Genomic DNA, 19788 nt, shown 5'->3' with positions numbered 1-19788 from the left:
CTTCATGGAGGGAAAAAAAGGCAGGTGCGGTCACAGCGAATCTAACTTGGGAGCCTGCTCCATGCACTCATGCACAACAAGACGCACTTAACTTACTTACCCTGATCTGAACGCAACCCGTGCACATGTCATCCCATTCAGGTCGCCGCGCAACGTGTCTCCTGTTGAAACTCCCTGAGCTTTGGCCACTTCCTGCACCTTATCACTCTATTTCATGACTTCCTCTTCGTCCCCCGCTTCTTACTTTTTCTTTTTTTTTTTTTGCTCACTCTCCTCTCCTGCTCTCTGATCTGTCTGTTTCCCTTGTCCGGTGTCTGCACAATGCGCATCAATTATTCAGAGGCAGTCTCCCGGTTCCTCCCGGCTTATCCAATCAGAGCAGGGGGCTCTGCGCTAATGGGTGGGTGGCTTGTAGGATAGACCAGGGTAGGAGGGGGCAGGGGATGTAGACGAGAAAGGATGAGAGTCAAGAGATAAAGACAGCAAGCAGCGGCAAAGTGGAGCGGAGATAGCGAGGACGAGATATTGCGGCGCTTCTCACCCCTTTCTGTCTTGACGTGATGCCTCGAGAGAAAAAGCACCTGCATAAATACATCATCTGACAGCTTCACTCGCAGCAATGGGCGGGGCTTAAGGTGTCGATCAATCAAAAGACAGGCAACTAGTCAGGTCGCACACGCCGGGGATTCTGATCTAACAGTGACAGGTCTTCCTCCACCGCGACGCCACCTCGTGACTAATACGACAAAACATCAACGTTGCGGGTTGAATCAGAGTTCAACCTCGCTTGCCCCAAAAGTCAACCCGGCGTAGCGATGACTCGCCCAAGGATGAGTGAGGGTGGGGAAAGCCCAACCTGTCACCGCTATCACACCTCAACCGAAGCGGAGGGATGCTTGCCACAGTGAGAGTGTGTGACACTCGGTCATCGATATCCCACGCAGACTTGAACAAGGAGAGCATTGTTAGACAGCAATTTTACTTGAAGAGGGTGTGCCGAAAGCCCCTGAGGGATGGCGGCTGGGGGCATGGGGGTTGGCGGCAAAGGCGGCTTAGTCCTGAGGTGTGGGTGCCAGATCAGTCAACCCCTGAACAAAAGAGGGATTGAAATCATGTGCTCATCCGGTTTTGACAAGACGAGTGTCCTGCATGCGCAAAGCGGCGCCTTTTCGCCAGGTTGGGCGTCTCGGGTAAAGCAAAACCAATTAGCCGGCGACTGATCGAGGACCCTCGGAGCCAAGAGGGCTTGGAAGAGCAGCTAATGAGTGTTTAGTCCACAAACTCAATCGTGAACTTCTAAAGGTAGTTTGGTGTTGCGGGCGGGTTTCATCATCTAAAGCAAAGCTGGTGTCACAGGAGAGGCCGGTGAGCTAAAAATAAAGATGTTAATAATTAAGTGCACTGCTCTTACCCTCGGTAGTAATTAAATATAAAAAGTCTGCCATCTTGATCGGGTCCGTATGAAAGAATGTAGCACATTTCCTTGAGTGCTCCTGAGCTACAACGCAAAACCTGTCGTTTTAAAAAGACATGATCGCTTTTCTGTCCTTTTCCATTTTTGCAATTCACAGTGACCAGCCAAAATGATGAAAATGCTGTAATATGCAGGCCAGGCCAATGGTTAAATCAGCCATTCGGCTGTACACAACAAATTAATAGATTACTAGCTTTGAAATCGGTCAATTATAATAGTTTGTTCAATCGAGTGTAAACAGGGTAACAAAATTATTGCAAAATATTCACGTTATTATTACAAGTGACACTTCGGTACAAATTTGAGCAAGTCGACATACATCATTTACTTTCGCGGGCCACATAAAATGACCTGGCGGGGCCGGAACTGGCCGCCGGGCCTTGAGTTTGACACCTGTGATTTACTGGCTTGAAAAGCTCGCGTCATATCAACGATGATGAAAAAGTCGCAGTGAGTTCTTATTAGATTTTACCAGTTCAGGGTGTCCCCCCCCCCCCCCGAAGATGGCTGGGATAGGCTGCGGTAACCCCCGCGACAAATGTGAGAATAAGCGGATCAGAAAATGGATGTAAAGTTAAAAACTGACTACGCAAAGGCAAAATTATATTTGAAATATTTTCATACATCCTGCTGGATGTATCATTATTTTAAAAGGCAAAGTGTGGAAACATTCAGCAGGTTCTACTATCTAGTTTGTGCATAAATATGACAATTTTTTTCCCCCATTGAGAATGAGAATTAAAAATGAAAATGAACATAAAGTAAAGGCTGGTGTGAGTCCCTTGAATAATAATAATAATAATAATAATAATACGTTTTATTTATAAGCGCCTTTCAAAACAATCAGGGACACTTTCCATTCAAGAACAAAACAATACAACCACAGATAAAATTATAAATAATAAAAGAAGAGATGAATTTAAATTGAGTATGCGATTTTGAATAGGTGGGTTTTGAGATGGGATTTGAACGTAGGAAGAAAATTAAACATGCAGTTGCTTCGCCGTGCTGATGAGGATTTAGTGATAAAGCCTCATTTAACTGAAGATATTCTGACATTCAATTTGACTTTACTTATCAGGTTCTAAATAATGCAATCGAAATGCATTTTTGTGCATGTGACACTGTTCATTCATGTTTAAAAATGATCTGTGCGTTTTGGTATTTTTATGGAAAAAAAAATCAGTTTCTGACTCCTGTTGTACAGCATGCTACCTAAGACAGACAAGTAAAGGGGGGATCTGTTCATCATCTTCCGCCCACTTCCTGCTGAATTATGGCAGCGATGGCGCGGGTGGACCACTTTTGTTGTGTGTGTGTGTGTGAAAGCGTTTTCCACAGCCGCACCCTGGAAGTTTTCAGTCACTGTTGACACAGCTTGAGCGCTTGTTTACCTCGCTGGCGCGGGCTAAGGGCGCACCAAGCAGCCCAAAAGAACGACTAGGCGGCCTCTGTGAGATGCGATCAGCGGGTACGTCTTGTGAACTTCTCAGAGGATCATTTCGACTTTGAGCAACGGACAAGCCGCAGCCTGCTTCGGACTTAAACATTAAACGTTGCTATCATTCCAAGAACAGCTGCCGTTAATCCTCAGCGTGTCAATTCATGTTCAAAACTACAAAAACGCTGAAATAAATGCAGATCACCCCCTTCCTCCCTCCCAAAAAAAAAAAAAACTGTAATAGCAGTCCGTTGAGCGAATGCTTTTTACCAAGGCTTTAGAAGAACACAAGATATTTTAAGTACAACACACTGCAATGAATTAAAAAAAAAGTTTTTTCCCATATTCGACTGACCTAAAGATGTATTGGCGTTATCGTGCACTGGCACTCGGTATAGGTGAGTACTCACATGTGAGTACTTGTATTCATACTTACCACTGGGGCAAGTGGCAACAGGAGTGACATCCTGTCTGGTCCACCAATACTACAAACCGGTAATTATGAACCAGTGAGCTGTCATGAGATTTTTTTTACATCACTTAAAAAATTAAGTGATGTAACTGGAACAATTGGATAGAACACGCTCTGGCTAATTAGCTTTATCATGACCGGTGCCCTTCGGAGGGTTGCTACGAACAGACCCTTATGAACCTAATCTGATTTGTTGCCTGAACTTCTCAGATAAATCTGTCGGGGTCGCGGATGTTTGCTCCATAGCGGAGCAGTGACCGCATCGTCGATTTCAGTTTTTGAGAAGATGATCAACTTTTTTTTTTTCCATTTTCAGTGCAGCGGCATCAAAAAAAATACATTTAAAATTGAAAAAAAAAAAAATAGATGATAGCTGCACATGCGCTAACATTAAAGCTACTTGTTAATAGCTCTAATGCAATCTGACCTAACGGCAGATACTGAAAATCTGTTCATGGGATTATGGATTAGAACAATGAGCTAATCCCACAGACCACCAGACCATCGGCAGTGTAGAGTCTCTTCACTCTGGTGGTACCTGGGTGTATTTGTGGACTTTATATTTGTGTATTCGTGCTGGTGGGAGATGGGGAAGAGCAGTTATTGCGCTAGAAGAATAATCTCTGCCATTCTCTCATGGCTCTTGAACGCACCGGCTACAATAACAATATTTGGAAATCGTGGATCACTTAAAATGAGATCCAATAAATAAGGTGAGCCCCCAAAAAAAAAAGATTTTCTGATCATTTCAATTTGAGAGTAGATGGAAGATTCTGTGTAATTGTGCAGTTGAAGTGGCAAGGTTAGACTATATTATAATTCACATTCAAGCACAAAATGTCATAAATTGTTGATGGCGGTGTCAGCTGCCAATGCTAATCCTAGCCCACACGCTCTGATGTTATCTGAATGCTCTTTACGCACTGCTATGATTTTCTTCTTTGTTTTGTGCATTTGTGTAGCGGTAAATGAAAGACTGAATTGCGTTGTGGATTACTGCAATGAAAACAGAAATCTTTTCTTCAAAAAACAGAAATCTTTCCTTCCTTTTTGAAGATTCTGGTGCCCTTTTAGAAGTTTGGGTGATCTCACTCGTGATATCTCGTTATATCGAGGAACAAAACGCTGTCAGAAACTGAGGCCCTCCTGGACATATTAATCGACATTTTACAGCCACTCTGCCTGAGTGTTTTTGTTCAAGTGCTACAATGTACAACTCGTTTTCTTTTCATATGGACCAAAAAAGCTATTGGAAAGCTTGACTGCTCTTCATTCATAAATAATAGAATCAAAAGAATAGGGTGAGGAAAAGACCGAGTAGACTGAAAATGGATAAAAGATTTTATATGTGTGGCCTAAGAATATTTTTCAGACAAATAATTACAGTAATTATGACTTCATCACAGCGTTGGTGTAACATAGCGATTGTGATAAACCTCTGTTTGACCCAACCGCATACGCACGCACACACACAAAAAAATGAAACCATTGGAAAGGAGTAGGGAGAATGACTCTCACAATGAACAAACCAGGTGGATAAACGTTCAACTTGAGCTGGAGTCAGAGCTCCTAATGCAATTCACAAGGGCACACATGAAGACTACAGTGTGGTGCGACTCTCTGCTAAATCGTATTATGTTTAGTTGTAATTTGTAAAATGGTGCTTTTTTGTTATTTTAAAAAGATGAAACATTAAAAAAAGGTGGCATTTTAGGGGGCCTGGAACGGATTAATGGCACTTGAATTCATTTCAATGGGGAAAATGGATTTGATTTTAGAATAAATGAGGTCTTTGAGCTTTGTACTGTAAAGCATTAAACTCGACTCAAGGCACAACTGTGCTTTGGAGCCTTGATAGGTTTTTACATCCACATCAATGTGCATACTAGATTAATTGTGTTATCAACTTCCTTGTTAAAGTGATGCTCTGCAAGAAAGCGACAGTGTGATTGATTCTCTTAAGAGTCTCGCTGTCTTTCTCCCTTTCCCTGAGGGGCCGCACTCAGAGCAGCACCAGACTGCTTCGCCCCCTCTCCGATGTCACATTTGCATTCCCGTGTCGCCACGCAGGCTAGCCCGCGATTTGTGCCGAGCCTGCACGTTTACACCCAAGTCGTAAAAAAATGTGATCATAGGACACACAGGGCAATAAAAGTCAAAAGGTTTGTGAGTTTTTTTTTTTTTGTACAGTGTAGTTACACTGTGCGTTGCCCAGTCCACTCCTTCAGACATGCTTGTAATGGAGCGAAGATATTCAGTGAGTAAGATGTGCCTTGACTCACATGTGAGCCTGCATCATCCCCACCCAGGGTAATTAGACTCCAGCTTCCCATTTACCCGCCATGCATTAACGGGCCATCCTTCCTGAAAACGTTGCGCTCTCTTCTATTAGATCGCATGAGACCCGAGGACGAGTCTCTGGCCGTCAGACAGCCGGCCCGAGCCATGCCTGCACAACAATTACATTATCCCAGACTGAGAGAAACAAGACGATCGATATGGTGCACTGACGTCTGGCCGCCCACTTAAGTAGCTTACCGCTGCAGCTGAAAAACGACTTTTGGCAAATATGAAGGAGCCAGTTGGTGTAAACGTGTTCACACTAATTGAACATCGGATATCTAATTATATGGGAAAACAATGACTTGCCCAGTAACATTTCACAACATTTTTGTACAAAACATCATTACGAACTGAGATAACTTTTCCCATGATAATTTAGTCGGTCATAATTAGCATCTTAATACTACATCGATCTATCTACCTACTTACCTACACACACACCTATATATATATATATATATATATATATAGTAGAGGACCCGAGCTTGAAGGAGATACTGCCTCAGGGGTGTGGTTCGGGTAAACAATTAAAACAATTATCAATATGTACACTGTATTTTCCACACTATAAGGCACTTCGGAATATAAGGCGCACCTTCAATGAACGGCCTATTTTAAAACTGTTTTCATAAACAGGGTACACCACATCATAAGGCGCATAGAACAGAAGCTACAATAGTGGCTGCGGTTGCATTATGCATCCACTAGATGGAGCTGCACTAAAGGGAATACAATACAATACAGCTTTATTTCTATCGAGCTTTCATAACCGCTGCACTTCACAGAACATTTAAAATTCTACCGCCAAGAAATCAGAATTTTGATCTATATATATATGTATATATATATATATATATATATATATATATATATATAAGGGGCATCGGATTATAAACACAATGTGGGCGTTTGAGAAAGTTGAATGCTTTTAGGCGCTCCTTATAGTGCGGAAAATACGGTATATACACATATTAACCAATATACAGTAAGTGCAAAGGAAAATTGAAACAGTAAATGGCTGTCCATTCAAGCAGTTAAATAAATGGAAAAAGGCTGACTGGGATTACTTTAGTCCTGTGGTGCACTAGTGTCAATGAATTTCAAGGACTCTAATATGTAGTGCCATTTCAGACAACATTCTTTTTGTGTTTTGGTCCATTTATGAGGGTGGGTTAGGGGTCTTACCGGCAGATTTGGGGGTGAATTTGTCCCTGTTGCCTGCACACACAGCCAGCAACCGGTAGCCAAGGTCCAGGTCAAAGCCTTGCTGGGCTGCCACGCGACTCACCACCTACAGTAAAGCAACAAAAAGACATTTTTGTTTCTTTTTTAGTTCCTTATTGTCTGTGAAGCAAGTAAAGTAAAGCAGAGTTGCTCACCAGCTCTCAATTCTGACAGTGAAACCTTCTTCATCTTTATAGACAGAGAATTAAAAAAAAAAAAAGTCTTATTACTTTAAACATGTCATCCGTGGTTCAGAACGCTTTGTCCTTCCCAACTTCAAAAAAAAAAAAAAAAAAAGGAGGCGGTGCATTTTGACATGAAGCATCGGAATGACAGGCCTGAATGTAAGTGCCGTTGAGTGACGGTAATAAAGAGGTAAATCTTTTAAACTGGAAACGCCTTTGCTTTTATCTACCACATGACAACTTTGCCCTGCTTCCATCTGACCTCCAAGCTACTCATTACGAGGTCAGCCAGGGTGGCATTCTGTTGTAATACAAAAATTAGGATTATTTTGAAGTGTACGTCATTAAGCACTGACAGCATTAAAAGGGGCTACATCGACACATCCATCATTTTCTCAAGAGGTCATCATTTAGGATGGCAGGTGATTCGGAGCCTATCTCAGCTTACTTTGAGCGAGAGGCGCGGTACATGTTCAATCATTAAAGGCACGAACAGGAACTCTTTTTGTCGTGAGCGCTGATACATATGGGAGACACAAATGTGTAATATTTTATTATGTTACACGTGTTCTTATTTGACTTTTACTCTTGGCAGCATGGTGCCTCAGTGCTTAGCGGGTTTGCCAGATCATATCAGAGAACGTTGTCTTTGCACTTTGTTGCTGCAGTTTTGATGAGGAACACAGTTCAAAAGGGCTCAACTGTTCACTCTTTCCTGTCCCATATGAACAAGAGCGCGTCTGAACCGTGAAATGACAGTTACTACTAAAATTTCTTTTTCCTGGTGACAGACTGGTTGTTCATCTGTCTCACATTCCTTGAGGGTTGGGCTTCAAATCCCAGCCTCCGGTCCTCCTTTGTGGATTTTGCAGGAGGTTCATTGAAGACTGAAGTGTCACAGCCGTGAATATGAGTGTGAATGTTTTTCTGATTTTGTCTTTATGTGCCCTGCGATTGGCTGGTGACCAGTCCAGGCTGTACTCCGCATCTTGCCCCAAATCAATGGGTGAGCGCCGGCTCACCAGTGACCCAAATGAGGACAAGTCTAGAAAGATGGATAGTCTTGTGACTAATATGCGTGGGATCATGTGCAAGGTTTGCAAAGTTTCTCTGACACATAATAAAAAATTAATAAAAAAAAAAAACGTGTGACTTGACCATGACCATTCATTTCCCTAACTTGATGCATGTTCATTCAAAGCATTTTGTAAGCAATCTATAAAGGGTTCAAAGCAAAATGTGTTCCACAACAAGCTTTTCAACTCAAAGCAATGACCTTCCTGGTATGCTCGGCAACACACAGGCAATTTGTGTAACAAACCCATCCTGTCAAAATTCAGACCTTTAAAACCACAGCGGTATAATAACCGCTTCCCCTCACACTTTCTTGGGTCACAAGGTGGCTTATTTAACAGTCACGCTCAATAAACAAGCACAGAACAGTTTCTGTGCAACCGCTAAACAAGCCACCATGCCAAATGAAGCGTGGTGAAACCGTTAATATACCGCTGTGCTTTGGGCTCGCAGTGCGAATGTCACGTGACCAAACCGAGAAAACAGGTAAGTCGTCAATTCCAGTCGACAGTATACTGATAACTGCTGAATGAAAATGGGTGGATGAATCCGCTTCATTTTTATGCCACAAATGCAATCATTAGAATCTGACATATCGGAATACTGTGTTTGGACTGGTGGAGGCACATACAACAAATTATTTCAAAGAAAAATTTTGACTTGACTTCTGTTTTAACATTGGTGCATCTCTGTTCAAGGATTATTTGGATTCACATTACCGTATTTTCCGCGGCATAAGGCGATTGGGAGTATAAGACGCACATTCATTGAATGGCCTATTTTAACTGTTTTCATATATAGGGCACAACGCATTATAAGGCACATAGAATAGAAGCTACATTAGTGATGTGGTGGCGTTATGCATCCACTAGATGGAGCTACGCTAAAGGGAATACAATACAATGCAATACAGCTTTATTTATATTAAGCTTTCACGACCAATGCAGCTATAACAAACCGCTTTACTGAACATTTAAAATACTACATCCAAGAAATCAGAATATTGACCCATGTATAGGGCGCATCGGATTATAAGGCGCACTGCAGGCTTTTGAGAAAATTGAATGCTTCTAGGGTCGCCTTATAGTGCGGAAAATACGGGATTTCCGATCGAAATGCTTTGGATTTCATAAGACTCTCTGGAACGGATTAATCATGAAAACCCGGAGGTGCCACTGTACATTCGAAAACAAACCAGGTGGCAGAAATGAAAAAGATGTCTCCAAGCAATGACTCCGTTGAAAAAACAAACAAAAAAACACCCAACCACACACACACACACACACACACACACACACACACACACACACACACACACACACACACTGTCGAGGGACAAAGGAAGGTGCAGTGTATCTGTAACAGCTGTCATGTCATCCTTTATTGGTTCCGTTGCCGAAGCTCCACCAGGGAATGACCTCCTCCACATGCCAGAGGCAACAGGCGTCTCCGTGCATGCGTGCCGTTTCATTTAGCTGCAGCAAATCCCATCGGCCAAATATCCCACACGGCGGTATGAATATTCCAAGCTTGGACACTTGCAAGCGAGACGATGACGTCGCAGAGATGACTAAAATCCCAGGAAGAATGCATTGACCGCCCGCTGTAATTCTCTCGATAAGGAGCTGTTTGCTCTCCGAGTCTAATGAAGCAATTTAGCAGATAGACGGGGGGCGCCATGCTGAGTGCTTGGCTGCATTGTATGGCTCTTTATCAGACTGTAAGAGGCTTTTATTGTGATTTACACATTAATGAGCCTTTATCTGTTTGCTCACGCTACCACTTGTGATAGGAACAATGCTCCTCCAGTCTTTCTCACTGATCGCGGCCGGCCAAGCCTTTTGATTTCGACGCGCGCGCGGGTGTTTGTGTGTTTTATTTGATCACACACCTGCTGGAGAATGGGCAGACGGCGCTCTGGCCCTCCGCCCACGTCGGTGAGTGATGGTTGGTGAATGGAGAGCTGCGGGTTGAATGGTCCCCGCGACACGCTTGCTAGCATTGTGTGTGTGGTGCAGCCACAGTGGGTCGCAAATGTTAAAACCTCATCGTTAGCGGCGTTGACTGTCTCATAGATAGAAAGCCTTGTGCGATAGGCGTTCACCCCCCCCCACAACCTTTGTACCGCTAAGATTAAAGCTCCAGGCAAAATCATGTGTAGCCTATTTATTTTGAGGCGAAGACAAACGCAGTTTTATCAAACCGTAGCTTGCGATCAATTTCAACTGGAAGCCTCACGAGACAAAAGCACAGAGGACATTTCATGGCAAGCATTCATTAAAGCAAATATCTTGTTGACGCCATCTTAAAGGCGCTACGAATTCCAGCGCGAAACCGCATTTGATGTTTGCTTACCGTCAGGCATCCCATGAGGCTCTGTTCAAAAGGTCGCTGGAAGGCCCGGGGATCTCCGCACCAGTCGAGCAGCTCTGTGGCCGCCGAGTGGAAGTTGGCCGGGTTCTGTAAGTGCTGCGTGAACACACAAAAAAAAAAACAACCCGTCAGAAACAAAAGGAAACGATGTGCGAGTGTTATTTCCCTGCTTTCTCACAGGAATTGTAAAAACAGTCGGAACCAAAGAATGCTCGCAGCCTTGCACCGCGGACCCCTTTTGATTCGAGGTCTTGTGTTTTTGCACGACCCCGTGAGGACCTTGACTGCGTCCGATGTACGCCTACTCGGCGCTCCGCTGCATTGTGGGAAGGAGATCATAACCTCAGCCACAATGATGCCAATGTTTCTTGTTAATCTTTCTTGGCGACGGACAGCTTCGCCCCTCACAGCCTGCGCCCGGTCTTTTTCCCACCAAAATCCTCCCTCCCTGCTCTTGTCTTTCTTCTCCAAAATGTAACTGAGCGTGCGCGCCGAAATCCGACTGACTGGCTTGTGCCCGCGCATAAAGCAAACAACCTTGGTCCTGGCAGCCATGTGTGCACACGCTATGGCCGACGGGTGTATGTTGTCTAATCTCTTTCAGTGTCTGTCAGTCTCTCGCGCTTGTTCGCCGAGGCTCTAAACAGTCAAGTCTTTTCTTCCCACTGTCTGAAGGCTACTCTAGCTGCCGGGACACAATAAGTGGTTTTAAAAATTGGGCTCCCTTTCTTCGCAGCTCAGGAGGTTAATAGCTCTGAAACGACACAGAGCCCCGGCGAGATTGAGCCCACTTGAAAGCGTTTATTATGCTCATGTGGAGCCGTAGCGCCTTGTTTTGTGAGTTCCTGCGGAGAAGGTAGAAGCATTGTCCTTCGGGGCCGGCGAGAGGTGAAGGCTTCTGAAAGGGTGGCTTTTTTTTTTTTTTTTTTTTGGCGTGTGACAAAAGAGCCCACCCGGAGCACCCGCCCACTGAGAAAAATCTCTGAGAGCGACCAGAGATATCATGAGCCTCGAGGAGGAAGGCCTTGAGTGACTCATCCTTTGTGATCGCGACGGTTAGCCCGCGCCACTTTGACCGGGAACGAGGGAAGGCTCTAATGGAGTCAGCCTGTTTTATATGAGTGATATGAGTTGGCATCACCGCCGCTTGATGGGAGGCGCGTCAGCCTCCGGCACCGGAGGAATCCGAGCTCGCGCAGCAGGGGCCCGTCTGCCCGCATGCAAACTCACAGCTCCTTTTGCCGCAACATGCTCGCCACTGCCACTCTGCCTGACGACACGAGTTCCGGTGCGAAGGGAAGGACAGTGGCAAGGGAGGAAGGGGCTGCTCTTGTTGCTGTTCCGGGTTGGGTAAGGACAAGGACGTGTGTGTGTGGGGGGGGATAAGGGAGCGCAGCAGTGCTGCTACAAATTCCCCAAACAAAGAGATGATGGAGTGATTCCTTTTGAGACGTGCGACAGATCAGTCAGCTCACTGCAGCCTACCTGAGTGCATAGCCAGTTCAGTGCGGTTTACATAACAGAAATTGATTCGTGGCTGTAGATGACTAGAATCCTTGCCAGTTTGATATGTATTCCAATATTTAACAAGATGAAAGCACAATTTGGGAAAAGCGAGGCTGCCGACGAGTTCCGGAAGATATTGGGGCTTACTCGCCTGACGTCAGTGCAGGTTGGATGGGTTCGATTAAAACTGTGATGGTGAGAAAGTGAGTGTGAATGGCTGCCTGTCTGTGCCATCTCGACCAAAATCATGTTCCATACACCTTTCTTGGCCAAGGTGATGACAAAGAGATCTGCAACTGGTCCCCGGTCCCCCGGGCAGGACACAGTTGCCACCTCAGGGACGCGAGTAAATTCAGACAATGACAAATGACCGCGGGTGACAAATTCATGAGTTGCTGGGTATTTAACGGTACACACTGGCGACCTGTCCATGGTGCAGTCCGTCTGTCGCTCAAAGTCAGTTGGGACAGGCGGTGGGTAACCTTGGTTCATGATAGGTGGCACAAAAAGTGGATACGATACAATACAAAAAAATACATCTTGATTTATATAGCGCTTTCACAACAGCAGCAGCTGTAACAAAGCGCTTCACAAAACAGTTAACGGATGCATGGATGGACCCGGTGAGACGCTGGTGAACGTGGTTAAAAACGATTGAATGCAAGAAGTTCACCGGTTGGACTCCGGTATGAATCTGGCTGTGTATAAAAATCCAAACACAGATTTACATAAATGTATGTTATAGCGTGAGGATGAAATTAAACACTTTGGCTTGCTGAGATCGGAAATGGAACAAGAAGATCAAACGCTTCTTTGAAAAGGTGCAAAGTGTCATTCTTCTGTTGTTTAATTTAATGATTGGCCACACTTTCCCACTGTCATGATGTCACGCTGTTATTAAGGAGATTGTTGCAAGCCAAACCAAACTCTGTCGCTCAGTGGAACCGTGACAAACACCAGTGCCCACCACCACCACCACCCAAACCACAACAGCATCCTGCTGGAAATGAAGAGTAAATTCTGACACATGAACCCAGATTCGGGTTCATGTGTCAATCCCACCCATCACAAAAATTAAACCCCACACTAATTGTATTAATTTACCTCAGACATTGTATAGGTTTTCCATTTTGAATCAATCTCTTGTTTTGGTTTTATCCCACCTACTACCGTATTTGTTCATTATCGTATGATAGGATATTTAAATCATACCACCTACTCACATGCTCACCTTGTTGGCTGTGAAACAAATAGGAAGATGCGTCTTTTTTTTTTTTCCCCCTCTCTCCTTCTAATTCATCTCACCTCTCCGCTTTTAAATAAGAGGAGATTAAATTAGCGCTTTTGGAGACCCGCGTGTTGTGTAATGGGTATTAGTTATCATATTAATTAGCATCTGTTTGACACCGTGTGCGGCGGCCAGCTGGGAGCGTGATGGAGGACATGCGGCGTGCACGGTAAGCGTGTGTGCGTGTTTGAGGCCAGGCGACGGAGACTGGCAGTGTTTGATTTGTTGTGTTGCTAATGGGACACTGATTATACAGGTCATGGTGAAAGGGAAGTTGTGACCTCCTTGCTTTTTTTTTTTTTTTTTTTTTTTTTTTTTTTTTTTGGCGTGTGACAAAAGAGCCCACCCGGAGCACCCGCCCACTGAGAAAAATCTCTGAGAGCGACCAGAGATATCATGAGCCTCGAGGAGGAAGGCCTTGAGTGACTCATCCTTTGTGATCGCGACGGTTAGCCCGCGCCACTTTGACCGGGAACGAGGGAAGGCTCTAATGGAGTCAGCCTGTTTTATATGAGTGATATGAGTTGGCATCACCGCCGCTTGATGGGAGGCGCGTCAGCCTCCGGCACCGGAGGAATCCGAGCTCGCGCAGCAGGGGCCCGTCTGCCCGCATGCAAACTCACAGCTCCTTTTGCCGCAACATGCTCGCCACTGCCACTCTGCCTGACGACACGAGTTCCGGTGCGAAGGGAAGGACAGTGGCAAGGGAGGAAGGGGCTGCTCTTGTTGCTGTTCCGGGTTGGGTAAGGACAAGGACGTGTGTGTGTGGGGGGGGATAAGGGAGCGCAGCAGTGCTGCTACAAATTCCCCAAACAAAGAGATGATGGAGTGATTCCTTTTGAGACGTGCGACAGATCAGTCAGCTCACTGCAGCCTACCTGAGTGCATAGCCAGTTCAGTGCGGTTTACATAACAGAAATTGATTCGTGGCTGTAGATGACTAGAATCCTTGCCAGTTTGATATGTATTCCAATATTTAACAAGATGAAAGCACAATTCGGGAAAAGCGAGGCTGCCGACGAGTTCCGGAAGATATTGGGGCTTACTCGCCTGACGTCAGTGCAGGTTGGATGGGTTCGATTAAAACTGTGATGGTGAGAAAGTGAGTGTGAATGGCTGCCTGTCTGTGCCATCTCGACCAAAATCATGTTCCATACACCTTTCTTGGCCAAGGTGATGACAAAGAGATCTGCAACTGGTCCCCGGTCCCCCGGGCAGGACACAGTTGCCACCTCAGGGACGCGAGTAAATTCAGACAATGACAAATGACCGCGGGTGACAAATTCATGAGTTGCTGGGTATTTAACGGTACACACTGGCGACCTGTCCATGGTGCAGTCCGTCTGTCGCTCAAAGTCAGTTGGGACAGGCGGTGGGTAACCTTGGTTCATGATAGGTGGCACAAAAAGTGGATACGATACAATACAAAAAAATACATCTTGATTTATATAGCGCTTTCACAACAGCAGCAGCTGTAACAAAGCGCTTCACAAAACAGTTAACGGATGCATGGATGGACCCGGTGAGACGCTGGTGAACGTGGTTAAAAACGATTGAACGCAAGAAGTTCACCGGTTGGACTCCGGTATGAATCTGGCTGTGTATAAAAATCCAAACACAGATTTACATAAATGTATGTTATAGCGTGAGGATGAAATTAAACACTTTGGCTTGCTGAGATCGGAAATGGAACAAGAAGATCAAACGCTTCTTTGAAAAGGTGCACAGTGTCATTCTTCTGTTGTTTAATTTAATGATTGGCCACACTTTCCCACTGTCATGATGTCACGCTGTTATTAAGGAGATTGTTGCAAGCCAAACCAAACTCTGTCGCTCAGTGGAACCGTGACAAACACCAGTGCACCCCCCCCCCCACCACCACCACCACCCAAACCACAACAGCATCCTGCTGGAAATGAAGAGTAAATTCTGACACATGAACCCAGATTCGGGTTCATGTGTCAATCCCACCAAACGTTCAATCCCACCAAATGTGTGTCAGTATGCCGAAGTCAAGATTCAGGCAAATCCGAGGCACCTTCTGATGATGATGATGGAGCGTGTGCACAAAAGTACATGAAGAAAATGTTAAGAGCAGGATACAAAAGAAAGCTGAGGTCAGGAGAGGTCAAACCTGTTTGATGCACTGAAGCCTGTCATTGGTCTGCTGGATGTGCCGGTCCATGGATGGTAGCGTGTTCATGTTGGCGCTTCTACCGGGACGCCATGAAACTTCGACTTGTTGATCTGCAAAACAAAGAGGGGCACGTTCAGGGCACGTTGCTGTAAAACTAACCTTGAGATGTGTATGGACAGAAGTGTTAAAAACCACCTTGACGCAGAGTTGGAAATCACAACCTGCGGCACCAATTTTTTTGGGGGGGGGAATATTGTGTTCCACTTTTCTACTAATAATGGCCTGCAGTGTTTGTTCAACTGTAGATGCGATACTGGATTTCAATTGACGCACTGAATCATTCTTGAATTTCCACAGTGAATGACAGTCGAAGAACTGAGTTAGGACTGGAGGCGAGCAGCACGGTGGAGCAACGGTGAGCATGTGCGTCCCAGTTCTTAGATTCCGACTTTTGAAATTCGTCCATGCACTTGTGTCGGAACTTTGGCTGACTCCGTCATTCCAAAAACAAGCATGTACCGTCCGTTACTTTTAAGACTCAAAATTGTCCATACGTGTGAAGGTGAGCGTCGGGGTAATTTGTCCACATGTGGCGCTATCTTCCAACTTTCAGCCAAAGTCAGCTGACAAAGGCTCCAGCTCACCTATGGCCCAAAAGAACACAAGCGCCCAAAAAAAAAAAAAAGGATGGAAAAGGGAAGTGTATACTATATTTCAGGGAGGCATTTATTTGTCTTAAGTGGATGCTACTAACTGGGACACTAGAGGGATAATATTTGAGAAAATATGGGGAGTAGCTCAACAAAACAATTTTCCACCATTACAAACAATAATGAACATAGTCAATACATCTTCTGGGTCATAATGAGGCACATCAGCTTTGAGCATGCTAAAAAGGCACCCCCCCCCCACACCCCCAATCACACATGCTCATTCGCTCTGACCAGCTCTGGAAAATGGGTTAAATCTGGATTAATAGGCATCGTGCTGCTTTGGTAGTGAGACCTCTGTCCCTCGCCATCCCAATGTGTTATCTCACCACAGATTCCTCCACACAAAAGGTGAAACTACAGGTGGTGGCGGGGGTGGACGGGCAGGGCTATAATGTGTATGCATTGTGTGCGCCTTCTAGAAAGCTGCTCGGTACTGATAAAGGCTCCCTCCGGAACCCCCGCAGTGTGCAAACTGTGGATGCTCAGCCAGCAAAATGTTCCTGTGCGGTGAGTTGATCTTCCCGAAATGTTGCAAATGTGCGCCCTCTCCCTTACGAGCATGTAAACATAATAGCTCCCGTCCTCCTTTTTGATTGTGTAGAAAGGTAAGACTTCAAAGGAGCACTTGCAGAAAGAATAAGAGTGTGTTACTAATCCTGCGAGCTTAGCGGAGTAGAATTACCCACGCTGCATTTAGAACGTCTTAAACATTTAGGGGAATGTGTTCAAATGGCAGGGAGGGAATTTTTTTTTTTCCACCCAGCCTACATGTGATAGAATGATGCTGCTTTCACTGACCATCTGTGAAAATCACCCCACGAGGCCCAAATTTAACACCACTCAGATTTGGCGCCCATGGCCTAGTTCTTCTGTCCCGCAGTGTCACCTCACATCCAGTAGATGTCTCCCTCTTCTGTTGCTGCCCAGGCTCCATTCACACATCACAACCTGGAGCCTGTAGTAGTCCAGGGGAGGGCTCCTTTAAGCCCTGACAAGCGCTACAAATCCCTCACAGTCAGTTCTGCGGCCCACTAGCGGGGCACGCGCTCGAGCCAGCCGCCGGCCGCCTGCCTGACCTTGTGGCTATTGATTCACTGTTTTTCTTCTTCTTCTTCAGTTGTCGCAACACATACGACGCCAGAAGAGGAAGAAGACGAGTGGAGAGAACAGTGTTGACAAGGAAAGTGAACAGCCAGCCGCCTGTGGACAATATCAGGTTTATCGGGTGGTGTAAAATGACACTCTGAGCAGTAACTGTGGATGAAGGATCCACGCTAAAAAAACGTACACATTAAATAATAATAATAATAATGATTTCGTGTAGCGGTGCTGATGTTTTGGTTAACAGCACGTGTGTGCAATAGCATCTGTGAACTGGAATAAGTACAGTTATTACTCATTTGTTCTCCTGATAGGACAAAGGCAGGCAGGAGGGGTTTATTTGTTCTGTTCTCGTAATAAATGTTCTTTCGCAACCAACGCCGAAGTGGCTAAGAGGTGTGCTGTAAAGAAAGTTACAAAACTGAAAGCACATTTATTTATGTGAACCATCTTCATCAGACTGTAAGAGGCTTTTATTTTTGAGCGTTTTCTACCCAATTTTTGTTCCAGATGGGGAAATTTAGGGAGGCGTTTATTTGCGTCCGGTGCAACACCTGCTGATGGAAATCCCGCATCACCCTTCGACATCTCCTCAATTCGTTGCATTGAAGAAAACGTGTTCGGAGAGAGACATTCCCAATGGCATTGTTTTAAACAAACAGTATTTGCCATCAATTCGCTTTTTCGTTGGTGTCGTTTTGTTTATGAGTCATGGCTCCTTCTCCTAACACAGTCTCACCTTTTATAAAAGCTGGAAAAGACCAAGCATGAAGAGCTTGTCCAGGGAAAATGCGCAAATGTCCAAGATCAATAAACACGGGTTGCCTCAGCACCACACCCCATCACACGCGGGATGTTGTATAACGTGAGCCCCACCGCCCTGCATGTTTACTTTGTAAATACAGTAGTCAGGCAATAACAAACATGCTCATCTGTCATGACATCATGGTTTAGGGTGGTGGCGGGGCGGAGTGGGGATGGCCGGGGGTGTAAACTGTTGTAACGGCAAACTCGAAACGCCGTGGCCCTCTTTTTTTCCCCCGGAATGTTCTGTCTTAGTATCGTCGATCTTTATTGTCTCCCCAACATCTTAATCAGCTGCACTCAGCAGAGGTGCAAAACAAAGGATTACACATCCAATTACGCTGCGACAGCACGAGCAGTCGGCCTGAGTGACAAAACACAAACAAAACTCGACATTTGGGGAAGCTTTTGCCTCTTTCCTAAATCACAAAGAAGGTGTGTGTGGGGGGGCACTAATGTGAAAGCGCCGAAGATGCACAAGCACACAAGTTAATGATCACCTGCATCTCGCTATGTGCACACAGGCTGAGGATTTATTGTCACTCCCAAGCAAAACGACCAGCCTCTGTTGCTTACAATCGATAAGCTTTGATGAATACCAAGTCCATCAACTTGACTAGTCATTGATCTGACCATTTGAAGTAAGCTATCTAAAACATCCAGTTAAAAATCGCTCAAGTTCTTGCTATTCTCGTGATCAGGGGTGTCAGGAAAAAGGTTCCGGGACTGGTGTCACAAAAGATGTATTTTGAACCCGAGCATCACTGATCCTTTGTGATGCAGGTGGATTCGACTTCAAAGTTTGTCATGAATTCAACTACCACATGAAATTGACTCTCAAACTAAATCTAAACAAAAATGCAATCACACATTGGGTTGATGCTAACACTAAATAGCATCAACGTTGGGGTGCTATAACCCTTTGCGCAAAGGACTGAGCACAAGTAGGCAATTTAAGTTCTCAGAGTCATATATTCTTTATCCTCTACGAACAATAATAGTGCCGTACTGATGAGCTGAGAGGAGTTGACACATCTCAATGAACATTATATATGTCTGTCTTATACTGCCCCCAGGTGGCCAAGGCAGGCACACGAGAGACAATGACACAATGACCATTCAATTGATGCAGCGTGACTAAAATAGTAATTTTTTTAAAATCTATTTTGTGATGTTATTACTGTATGGTTGTATGAACAACCCTGTTATGGACTGGTAATTATTTTCATTTGAATTTTTATTTTATTTTATTTTTTTCATTGGCAAGGCTCGAATGCAAAATGTTCTTATGGTTTGAATTAATTTGGTGTGGTTTTGCAAAAAAATAATTCAGTGTCCGTTCAGCCTGTCAAGTGTCGAACAATAAGGTCTTATTTAACAACAACAAGAAGTGTCAGTGTGGCTCTGCGGACACAGTGGGGGGGGGGGAACCTTCTATCCATCCTCCTCGCCTTTGCTGACACACGGCCGGCCACATTTCTCTCTCTCCGTCTCTCTCGCCTCCCACAGACACTTTGTGCTTTTTGCTCTTCTATTCTATAGCCCTCAGACATCATTAGAGGCGCCCAGCACGTCGCTCTTTCTCCACCACCTTCCATTTCCCTCTCTATAATTTTCTTCTCTGCCGACCCCCCCCCTCCCTCATATCTCAAG

At 45.0% G+C, this 19788-nt stretch overlaps 1 protein-coding gene across 1 annotated transcript in view; it reads right to left on the bottom strand.

The window, feature by feature from the left end:
* zmiz1a (zinc finger, MIZ-type containing 1a) overlaps nt 1–19788 on the bottom strand; it is a 137468-nt gene that overhangs the window by 27421 nt on the left and 90259 nt on the right. The window contains exons 4-6 of the mRNA XM_019863990.1: nt 15515–15627; nt 10569–10682; nt 6916–7021 (exon numbers count right to left, since the gene is read on the bottom strand). Of these exons, the coding sequence (XP_019719549.1) occupies nt 6916–7021; nt 10569–10682; nt 15515–15583 (289 nt within the window). The 5' untranslated portion in view covers nt 15584–15627. The remainder of the gene's footprint in view (nt 1–6915; nt 7022–10568; nt 10683–15514; nt 15628–19788) is intronic.

Source organism: Hippocampus comes, unplaced genomic scaffold, assembly GCF_001891065.2.
Source record: "Hippocampus comes isolate QL1 unplaced genomic scaffold, H_comes_QL1_v1.1 scaffold57, whole genome shotgun sequence".
Classification (NCBI taxonomy): Eukaryota; Metazoa; Chordata; class Actinopteri; order Syngnathiformes; family Syngnathidae; genus Hippocampus; species Hippocampus comes.
Note: the sequence above shows the minus strand (reverse complement) of the source record. Positions and strands in the feature narration are given on the sequence as shown.